This window comes from Diplotaxodon limnothrissa, linkage group LG1 (genome assembly GCF_057381915.1).
Source record: "Diplotaxodon limnothrissa isolate DT_005_m linkage group LG1, D_limnothrissa_male_GT1.1, whole genome shotgun sequence".
In the NCBI taxonomy this organism is placed as follows: Eukaryota; Metazoa; Chordata; class Actinopteri; order Cichliformes; family Cichlidae; genus Diplotaxodon; species Diplotaxodon limnothrissa.
Window position 1 is genome coordinate 12851191 of NC_140596.1, and position 12157 is coordinate 12863347.

General features: G+C 40.3%; 1 protein-coding gene across 1 annotated transcript in view; it reads right to left on the reverse strand.

Annotated features, from left to right (window-relative positions):
• The window catches only part of LOC146639488 (RNA polymerase II elongation factor ELL-like), a 39717-nt gene extending 34752 nt beyond the window's left edge, over nt 1–4965 (reverse strand). The window contains exons 1-2 of the mRNA XM_085366701.1: nt 4825–4965; nt 4231–4278 (exon numbers count right to left, since the gene is read on the reverse strand). Of these exons, the coding sequence (XP_085222827.1) occupies nt 4231–4278; nt 4825–4962 (186 nt within the window). The 5' untranslated portion in view covers nt 4963–4965. The remainder of the gene's footprint in view (nt 1–4230; nt 4279–4824) is intronic.
• Nucleotides 4966–12157: the final 7192 nt, after the last annotated feature.

The window sequence follows — 12157 nt, forward strand, 5'->3', positions numbered from 1 at the left end:
AGGAATTTGCATTTGCACTGTTAAATCTTTATATAGCTTTAATGCACATAAAAAACAGCTGCTTGTTTAAGTGAAAATAAATAGATGGGTTTTTGCGTTAGTAAAGTTGTGGAGTTGTATTTTGTCTCGCATCAATTATATAGTCAGTTATATCGTTATCGCAAATTTTCAAATATATATCGAGATAAATATTTTTGGCCATATCGCCCTGCTCTAGTTTCGATGTTAGATTTTAGACCAAAACTCTGCTCCAGACCACGTTGTGTGTTCAGCACAAGTTAACACAGAGATTGACCCACGTAGAAAGAAAGACACCTTCATAAATCTAAGCTCGCTAACACATTAATTTTGTTTTGTAGTACAACCCCTCTAATCTCCCTTGTAAAATACCCCTCAACCACGTTTCCTGTTTAAATAAAGGCATATCAATAAATATGATGCTTGTTTCTACTGTAGGGAAAAAATATATAATCAGTGCCACATACAATACAGTATTGTATAATGTATAAATTTATATGTATAATTTATAAAATGCCTGACAGATTTTCCCAGCTTAGTTGCAGTGGTTTGCAACTTCATCATATCTCAAGATGACTTTTTTGGGCAGAACACATACTTTTCAGTGCCTTTGTGGCAACTGTTTAGATAATCCACATACAGTACACAGTAATGATGTGACAGAAGTACCATCAATGTTTTTTATATTTTGGTCATGGTTAAATAACTAAATGGTTAAGATGAAAGCTGTTTGCTGTGTTACTCCCCACTCCATTAGATCCACAGCAGGGAAGTTTTTATCACGCTGGGCACAAACAAACCCTCGGGGCAGGCCACAACACATCTGGACTGACTGTAACACATTAGTCTGAAAAACCTGATTCATTTTGGGTGATCCAGGCAGGGTGACAACACACCGCCTGCATTCCCCCGCTCATTGTTATTCAAATCAGAGTAGACGGCACACAATCAGAGGGGACTCTCGGGAACTCAGCATAGGCAGGCTAAACACACGCACAGACACACACTTGTGGAAAAATAAGTGCCAAAATCCTCTCCTTTCATTCACTCCGGCAAAAGAAACAAACAAACACACGGCACACATGCAGATGGACCTTAAGGGATCGACGCTGGTCCTGCCAGGCTAACGACTGCAGCACACCGGGCACAGGGGGGCAGGACAGGAAAGAGGAGGTCAGATATGAATAAATCATGTCTGTAGACCACACAAGGGATAAACAATCACACCAACCCAAATCAAAAACATCCTGCCAACACCCAGGCCAAAGCAAGCAGAAAAAATTATATCACACATACTAACGCGTGCATACATGTGCCATTCACTGCATCACTAAAACACGCTTTAACACAGAAGGTGTGATCTCTCTGCTCAATTACTGGCACACACAGAAAAAGTAGGACTCCCAACTTGTAATGGGACGGGAAAATTAGCAGGTCAGAGTTCATGTCATTAACCTAGCTATTACTTCAGCAAAAGTGTGCCACTGACACACACGCGTATATCCCCACATTTATCAACGTCTGAGCCAGGCAGACAGGGAGAGCTAATGCATACTGAAGTCATGATGCCTCACGCTGTAATCAAGAGCGTTACAGCTCCTGTAATTACCTCTAAACATTCGTTTCGCTTATAAATCTGTGCCGTATATTTGGGAGGAGTGCCAGATTCTCTCCGATCCCTGAGCCATCACAGTGACAGAGGTGCAGATGAACTGTCAGGGAAAAAAATAATGTCTCACTCACTCAGATCTCCCGATATGACAGAGTATTCAACACATTCCTTACATTAAAAGGAGCTCAGTTTAACTTTCAGAAAATCACTGTTAATGACAGTCATGGCTGTTAAGTCAACTATAGTCAGCATTTTGTTGCACATCATGTCTGAGTTTATGTCAACAGCAATGAGACACACATAAGTCTCTCCTAAACTGCTTTGTTGTAACTAATGCAGCGACCAGAGACCAGTGCATACCCAAGCATTAGTATAATCAGAGCAAAGCTGATTTGAACAAAACAAAGCTACCAGTGCTGGATGCAGGATAATTAGCAAAGTAATGGATATTTGTGATTTGGATTTTTTTTTTTGAATAACACATGTGAATTTGCTTGTCTAAGCACTTTGTAAAGTATGTTCTTAAGCTGCTATAAATGTATATTAAAAATAATAACAGTACAATAACAACAATAGTAATATTAATGACAATAGCGAAGACTACAAGTAGTATTACTAATAGTAATCACCAGTGTGTAAAAGTCTTGAGCCACCCCTCAATTCTGTATATTTTGCTTCTAAGGAGCCAGACTTTCTCACAATTTTTTGCTCTTGAGCAATAGTTCTCCAGCTTTTCTTTGTGAAACTGTCTGATTTTTCACTCATTTTAAGTCCAGTCCTTGTATCTTTTCAGAAGAATATTTTTCATTGTATTATTTTTGGTTTGGTAATCCACTTAACACTGCCCTGTGAATCACGTAACTTATGCACTTAAGGGATGAAAAGTGTCTGCACACAACAGACAACTTAACAAAGAACCAATCCTAAACTTTATCTTTAGGCAGCGTTAATAGCCATTGTTAAGAGTTAGTAGAAACCTTGGCATCTCTCGTCATGATGTGCAGTGTGTCCTTGAAAAATCTGAGGTAACTGCACAAGTAGCAAGAAAAGACTACGTTGTAGAATAAAGGTGGTCATACCAAATACTGACTCTCAAACTCTGTATTTTGCGTTTATATTTCCATGTATGTTTCCACATGTTTAAATAGATGAAAGCACCTATTTCCAATTTTCCTCACAAAATAAACAGAAATTAGGGGTGGCTTAAGCCTTTTGCACAGTACTCTATCACTACCAACACGCCACCTTGTTGAGCAAAACTTCCATATAAAGTCAGTTGCCATTTCCCTCGTGCATGGAGCACAGGACAAACCCAAATTAATGAAACTCACTTTTCACGCACAACAGCTTCTCTATTTAAAAAAATAAAAATAAATAAAACAGGGAATCCAACTATCATCTTTGGTTGTATTCTAACTGCAGGCATTTCTCAGCACGCCATCAGCTTCGGATTTGCAGCATTCGTTTTCTAAATTACTGCCATACGTACTCGTATCATTGCCTTGTCTAATGGGAGTTGCAGTCCGTACAGAGCACAACAAACAAAAACAGGAACCGACTGACCGCTTCTTTACCTCCAACTCTTGCAAAGAGGTACCGACATGTGAATCAATCCTCTGTGACAGCTCGAGTCAGGTCAGACGCAGGTTAGAAAAATCCTGGACTAGTTACAAAAACGACAGGCACCACACCTTACTGTCAGAAAAGTAAAAGATTGTTTTCACTACTCTTAAACTTAAAAAACCCCCCCCAAAAAAACCCCACACACATACACAAATTAGAAGCAGCAAACGTTCCACCACTATTCACATTTACAGGTTTTACAGGTTATCCATACCCTGCCCCCCCACTCCCTCATAAAGCTCAGGACCACTCAGCTCATCTTGTCATGACAGGAAAGGGGGGGGGGGGGGGGGGTTCAACTCTTTCCAACCAGCCTGTGCAATTAGCATTGCCTGAAAAGAAACTATTCCCCAAGGACACAGCTGCTCCCGACTTGAGTCAAAACACGCATACTTCAGGCTGCTTACTGCAGATTATGGCTGAATTTCACGAGCCAAAGAAAGCTGCTAATGCACTGCTGTCCTGATGTCCAGCGACACACATGCAACATTAACTTGCATTTTTACAAAGTAGAAACAAGGTGCACAAGGCTAATTTGTATCTATTAATGCTCCTCATTTGACTCATAATAACTCCTTTCCCCACTGTTGACTCTGGCTCTGTCAGTGTACTGCGCACTTCTCCCTCCCCTCCTTCTTCCCCCAGCACTGACCCAACAAAGCCTCTCCACAGCCTGACCCAGTAACCTGCATGCCTCCTATCTGCTGGAGGAGACCAGCTATAAGCTCCCATCTGAGCGCTCCGAGGGTGGCAGCATGGTGGAGAGTGTGAGTCAGAAGGAGACAACAGCTCGGCAGCAGAATTTAAGGAGCAATTTGCTCCTGTTTTTAGAAATGTTGCTATTTTATTCATTTAAAGAACAACAATGCAGGCTTTTTCAATTTAGTTAACAAATAAATGGGGTTGAAATCCCAGAAGCATAAAAATACAGTTATGTGCACATGTGAAAACAAACAAATAAATATGATCACACTTACCCCTTGGCTCCCTTTGAAACATATTGATGGCTCACTTGATAAAGACCCCTAATGAGAAAAAAGAAAATGAGGCTATTGTAGTTGCATATAGGCGTCTTTGGAGAATTATGCAATCTGAATTAGTGCAGTAAATATAATTTATCTTACATTTAAACAGATTAAAGCACAAGTTACACAATCAATAAAGCCTGTGTGCTGTTAATGATCTCCACTGGAGCCAATTATGACACAAACTAGGCTACTTGTCAATTAGATAACTATGCAGAGTGCTGCCTCTCTGCTTTACTTTGAAGCAGCACCAGGAAGGTTTCCCAGCAAACAGCTGAGGGGCTCGTCTTTCCTGACAATCACTGGGTTTAGTTCTGGTATGTTACCCAGCCACGAAGCCAACTGATTCAGTCAGAAGTAACTGTACTGGCCGGAGCCACAACCTCAACACACACTAAATTAAAAGCGTGAGCTAAATAAACGCAGAAAAACAATTTAACAATAATTAGGTAGTGGAAATTTTTAGAAAGAAGATAAAAGAGAAACTTTGACGCATGAATTCACATCCAAACACACAAAAAGAAAACAAACAAACCACAAAGGTACCTTGAGGTTCTGGTACGCCTCCAGCGCTCTGATAGCCGTGTCCGTGAGCTTGACATGGTACAGCGTCCTGTTGGGGCTGTTTTTGTTGTTTTTTCCACAGGAGAGCCCGTACTGGTGCTCCTGCCTGAGAGAAGCCATCGCTGGCTTTTCTCGCTGCTGTGCAATTAAAGCTGCTTTCCTCTCTCGGCTCAGCGCTCTCCCCGCCGCGTCACGCCGAGGGCGGGGCCTCGCTCGGTGACAATAGCGCCGTGAACTGATGGCTCCGAGCGGTGGCGATACACAGGCTGAATGTGCAAAACTAAACGCTTAATAATTAAATAAAAGCTAAGGGGAAAACCATAATTACCCATTTTACATATGAAGGAAAAAAATGCATGCGTGTAAGCAGTGTTGTCAGACTTTTTTGTTGTTTTATTCTGGTTCGTAAAACTATCAATGCCATTTTTAAAGCGTTCTGACATAAGATGTATTTAAGACAGATCGATTAAATAAAATAGTAACAAAAATAACAAGACAAAGTAACTCAATTATCTGAAATGTAACAAAAGAAGTGAAATAAAAATAAATAACAGAGCTGGAGAGCTTCTTTTGGCTGCTTTCTTTAGGAGCAGGAGATCATCTGCCTCCTTCTCACCCTATCCCCAGCATCCTCATCTCTCACTTCAACCCTCTGGATGGCCTCAAAATTCATTGTCCAATATATCCACCAACACTCCTCTGCAAATGCTGTCTAACTTAGTCTCCAACGCATTCAGCCTGAGCTGTACCTCTAATGCACTCATTTCTAATCTTGTCCATCCTGGTCATCCCCAGTGAAAACTCTCTAACATCTTCAATCGAGTCACCTCCAGCTCGGCCTCCTGTCTTTTTGTCAGTGTCTCCAATCCACACATAGCAGGTCTCACTACCATCTTTCAATTCTTCCCTTTCAGTTTTTCTGCTATCCTTCCGTCACAAATAACTCCTGACACTTGTTTCCACCCACTCCACCCTTCCTCTTCTTGCTTGCTTCCTGCTCTCTTCTTCACCCCTTGTGCACTGTCTTGCTTAGAAATGTGGACCTCAGGTTCACTACCTCAGCTCCTTGCATCTTCACTGTTACACCTGTCGTCCTCTCATTCTCATGCATTCTGGTATCTGCTGACTTCCATTCCTCTTCTCTCCAGAGCTTACCTCCACATGTCCTCGATCCCTCCCTCCCACTGTGGATCATAGCGTTGTCTATGAATGTCATAATCCATGGATATTCCTACCTAACTTCATCCATACTGCTCATCACCACAGCTGAATAAAATTCTCAATATAATACAAAAATCTAACAAATAAATCCACGGATTGTGGAATGACAGGTGGTCACTACATATCTGTCTTTATAGCAGCAGAACTGAAAAGTTTTTGTTAGAAGCACTAATGCTTTAGAATGAACTGTGGGTCAAATCTGAGTCCACAACATAAATGTGAGTATGGTTCTGTGGGACACATTAGCTATGCAAGATGGAAGTTTGGCATCAGTCATACAAAAGGAAAAATGTATTTTGTGACTTCGTTTAAACACAAATGGAAACTGCCTTGTTTTTCTGGTCTTTGCACACTTGCGTTCCCTTTTTCTATCACAGTAACTGCTAAAACTGTTATTTCAGCTGCTACTCTGTCTGGTAATCATCACTGGGTTTCAGTGAGGATGCATCTTCAATATATCTCCTTTTGAGCCACACGTTTCCCGTGAGACTCGCAGTGTTGACTTTGCTAAACTTCAGCCAGTAAAAATGTGGGACATTGTCTCAATATGTGGGACGGGGGGGAGGGTAGGGATAAAAAATACTGTGCAGTCCAATATAAAGCGGGAGACCTGGTCACCCTGTCTAAGACATTATGAGAAAGGAACGTGGCAGTTATCCTGAATGAGCTCTAAGAGGAATCTCACAAAAGTAAAGACGGTGGTTAAACGTTTACACTTTTAAAAATCGTATTTATGGAAAAAGTGACCCAACCTTTCCAGTGTTTTTGTCAACTACAGTCTTTATAAATGTATGTTTCATGTTTCAGTAACCACTGAAATCAAAGTTAAATTAGTTCATGCCTCAGAAAACCTCCAAAAAAGTGCTGCAGTCCTTTCAAGATGGTGGCAGAACTGGACATCTTGCTTATAGAGCTTTGATCTTTAAACTATGAGGAGCCGAGCAAATCAGTAAGGGAAGCTGAATTAAATATGATTTATCTAAATGGAAAGGAAAAAAACAAGAGTTTAATGACTCTATAATGCTTATTTTTATTTTAGTGAAATTCAGCTTGAATACTTTTTCTGTTGTTAGTGAGAGATTAAAAATTGAGTGGTAGTTTTTTTAAGTTAACGAATTTGGTGCAGATTGCTTATTATTCTGGTTTTAAGTGAGACAACTTTACTATTATCTCAACAGCAGCAGCAGGAAGACATTTTTAGTGTAAATACTTTATCTAGAAACAAATAGACCTGCTCCAATAAAAGAAAGTTGAGAATTTTTCACACCTTTTCCAGCCCTACAGAAAAAAGGCAGACATCCCATTTATTTGAATGGAGCCACTGTCATCACAGCAGGGATGCCAATTGAAGGAGCAACACAGGAGCCACAGAGGGTCATCAGTGCAATGCAGCGTCGACCAGTAAGGGCCTGCTTTGGCTGAATCCCCACATGGAAACACATTCCTGGAGCATCACTGTGTGACATGAACACATCCTTGTGATGAAACACAAGTCATCCAACTGGAACAGCATTAAAGGTCATTTGTCCCTATTCTGCAGGAGTGTTTCCACTTTCAAACAACAGAAAGTCTGCATCAGGGAGTCATAGGGAGTGGGGTTGGAGTAGTTTGGGGGAGAGTGGTGGTAGAAACACACCCACTTTTCTACTAAACAACTGCAATCCACTTACTTTCACTTGGTCTTTCGCTTTTTCACCAAATATGCAGTCAAAGTGAAAGCTGAGGCAGCGAATTTACTTGTTTGGGAGATTGGAAAAAGATTATGGTTTACATAAAAAACAAAAACACATTAAGCATGAAGATGAGATTTCCTAATATGTGCGTGGATCTCTTCACATCTAAAGGTGACACCAACACACATCTTACATGCCCTTATTTACATGGCCATTAGAGGTTGGTTTGTCATTCTAACAGGTTTCACAATGGACCTCCGGTGTCATTCTTTAAAGAACACACCACCATCAGCAACTAACGAACTCAGAGACCAAAACAGGGCCGAAAGAGGAGGGACGTTTTTAAAGTTTTAATGACATATTGCACTGTCACAACTAATGAAAACATGAATAGTGCAGGATTAAAAAAACAAAACAAAAAACAGCTAGGGAATATAATAAGGACTTAAACCTTTGATAATATAAGTGCAGAAAAACATGTAAATGTTACATACACAGTTAAGTTTGGAAGTTTTCTTGAGCTTGCAGCATAAGCCGAAATAAATTATGTAGCATCTCACATGTGTCTAAGTTTAGCAACAAAGTCGGCGTAAAGCTGGAATCTTTTCCCATCTCACCTTCATCTGCAACAGAAAGTCTGAGTCTTTGTGTGGAGCTGTGCAGAAATCTTCCATGCATTCGAAGTTTCTGCAAAACCTGGAGGCTAAAATCTAATTCTTACTATGCTAATAAGAATGCTAAGAAATGCTGATCTACTTGTCATGTCATGCCTGGCCTGGTGAATGCCAGTAGATAAAAACAGAACCTTTGTGTAAGCATGACACATTTCTCATTAAATAGCATGGCAAACGTGCCGACCATAACACTGTAAATGTGTAGTATTATGTCTGGCACGTTAGATGATACATAAGTGCCTGATTAGCAACACTGTTGACTTATTAAACAAGAATAAGTCAAGAAAAGGCCAGTTTGTTTTACGTTAGAATATACCCTTTCATTGAGATTAATAATAATAATAATAATAATAATGATAACAATGATAAATGTAAGTGCTGTTTGAGCTGAGGACACAAAGCAGTAGGACAAATACTGCGGTGGTTGGAGTGCAACAGCTGTTCCAGGAAAGTTATTATTTAAAACATATAGTAAATTTTCAGTTGCACTGGTTATATTTACATAAAATCACCAAAATGATGGTGTCATGCTTGTTTTCGTCTTCCTTGCTTAAGAGCCACACTTGTCCTGAATGGTAGAGAAATTCCCAGTAACCCACAGGTAATAACTACTCTAAGCCCACAGTAACAAAACAGCCATGTTAAGTAGATGAATACCCATGTTTTTGTTCCATTTATGAAATTATCAAGTTTTATCTTCATCCTTATCCAGCCTGGAGAACTCGGGACAAATCATTATGTGTATGCACCTATGTCTGTCACATATCAAAACTCCCCCCTATAACCAATTATTTTTATTCATCTAGTTTTATGTCAAAGTCACAGAGAGCTGCTTGAGATCACCAAAAGAGCCAAATATGTCTCAGGAGCCATAGGTTTTAGACCCCTAAAATAATTTATTTAATGTATTTAACGTAAATTTTGACACAGAAATAAAATACATGCAGACACAGTTACTGTTTATGTACATATCATTATTTATATACATATTATAGATACGTTATTACAAGGTGAATGTCTGTCAGGAAGAAAGAAAGAGAAATGGATCCAGTGACAATCACATTGTTGGTCAGTTTGCAGGATAAGCATCGTTCCCTGACTTGAATGATGCTTATCCCGGGGAGTTAATTAGCTAATATGCTTAAGTTATCTTCATTTTTGACGGTTTGTCAACTGTCTGTTGTGTTAGTGATTGAAGCACAATGCAAAGTAAACAGGAACGGCTCTCTGTTAAGGATTTTTGCATAGTGATTTAGATGTCTCACAGCCCAGCAAGCATGACCCAGCTGAATGACAGCAAATCAAAGCAACCTAAGTGTTTGCAAAAAGGTGAGAAAGAGCACGAGTAAGGGTGGAGCTTGGAAGGAAGAAGAGTTTGATAAGTAAGCCTATTTAGGTAAATTGCTAAGCTCTGCTGTGTCAATGAAAGTACGTAAGAGGAGGGTTTACTGCAGGTCAATGCTGGAGAGGTTTGGAAAGCTTTATTCTGATCCCCATCCATTAAATCTTGAACTTGAACAAAAGGATTGTGTATGTGTAAATCCAGCCCCCGTATGACAAATACAGGAGTCCTTCCCGTTCATTCACCGACACAGGTATGAGTAGGTTTCAAGTCACTCCTCTGACAGATGAGCAGTTGAAGATTAACCCATCCAACCTCCTCCCTCTTCTGTACCTGGCTTGTCTGTCTCATCCACTCATTGTCTGCGGTTTGCCATCTGCTGCAACTGCTAATGCAGGCCTTGACCCCCTGGGAGTGACTCGACACCTGAGGTCGGTGACTCCCAGGACACCTGCAGCTGAGTGTGTTTGCTTTATTCACAGCAGTCTGCGTTTAAAAAGCTAACAGCTAATATCACCAGCACAACTTGAAAATAATATTTTTGTTCTTAACGTTACTCAAGACACAACATATAATGACTACACTATGGATCCAGCATGGCTGAAGTACATAAAAAAGAAGCACAACTAAAGCAAATAATAATAAAGATATAAGTTTCTTTTTCTACTGGATTAGTGTGGTGAAAAGGAAAGAGCTACTACAATCTGATGACGACAGAAAAAAACTTGAATTGTCTTTCAGCCCTGCTCAGCATCCCCAGGTCAGATCCAGCATGTGTAGGTGAACGCTAATTAAAAGTAGAAATATCTTTATTTCACATTTTCTTCTTAAAAATCGAGCTTTACCCACAGTGCAACTCAGTCAGAGCTAGTGAAGCCTTGAGATGCTAGCTTACAGCTAAAATGAGCAGTGATAGGTCTGCTCATCAGGCCAACGCTGACTCAAGCAACAACACTCAAGGCAGTTCATCTTCATGTGGCTTTCAAGCACTTTAATATAAAAGTATGTTCAACTGATATCTGTTGACTGTGGAGGCCATTTGAATACAGTGAACTCATTGTGATATTCAAGAAACTAGCTTGAGCTTCGTGACATAGCACATTTGACCACAGTTGGTCATAAATAGATCGACACTGCTAGCGACAACACTCAGGTTGGCTGTGGTGTTTAAACAATGCTTAGTTTTGGAGGTTGAATATTCCTCAGCACTGTTAGATCACCACCAACAGCCCTCAACTGCTCATGCGAGGCAGGATGTATCCATGCTTTCATTTCATTTACACCAAATTCTGATCTGATCTGAATTTTGCAGCAGAAATTGAGATTCATCTGACCAGATAATCTTCTGTTGTCCTGTTTTAGCAAGTCTGTGTAAATTCCAGCCTCAGTTTCCTGTTCTTACCTGACAGGAGTGGCACCTGGTGTGGTCTTCAGAGATCAGAAGTGCTCTTTTGCATACCGTGGCTGTAACAAATGGTTATTTGAATTACTGTTGCCCTGCTATCACCTTGAAGCAGTATAACCATTAAGTACAATAGCTCTTTTTGCTTGGAGACGTGACACTTCCTGATATTTTGTGAGAGATGGTTGTGAGGAAAAATCTCAGCGGATCAGCACTTTGTGAAATACTCAGACCAGCCCATCTGGCACCATACAAAGACACTTAAATCACCTTTCCTCTCCATTCTGATTCTTGGCTTGAACTTTAGCAGGTTGTCTTGACCATGTCTACATGCCTACATGCTTTGTGTTTCTGCCACAGAATTGCTGCCATGTGGTTGATCAGATATTTGCGTTAACAAACCTCCCCAATAAAATGACTGGTGAGTGCGCAGTGTCTTATAATATAGTGAACTAAATAAAAAGCACTGGCACCGTCAGCCAGACGGGTGTGACTCATTCAAAGCCTGATAAGCATTTCACAGGAGCAGATAGCACAGAAGGTCTCGTACCAAATACTTTTCCCAGCATGAACCACCACACGAACATGCAAAAGCTTCACCCATTTTTGCCTTTAATAAGTGACTTCCTTTTTATTTGCAGTGAACATTATTATTCTGTATTTACATATTAGTAAAACACACAGAGAATCACATTCATCATGTACAGTAACTGCACATTTAGCTGTGAAACCCTAGAAGTTGTTTCAAGTTGTATCAAAACACACACACACACACACACACACACACACACACACACACACACACACACACACACACACACACACACACACACTTATTTCATCTGGCAAGGAATCTGTCAGACTGGGAAAGTACTGAGAAAGGTATCGACAGAGGCACCTTAACACCTTTTGTGTGAAACTGGCGCTTCCCGTGTCAAACACAACAGAAAGTTTATAGCATTCTAACAAAAGTTAAAAACTTAGACTTGTTTTTAGAAATCCT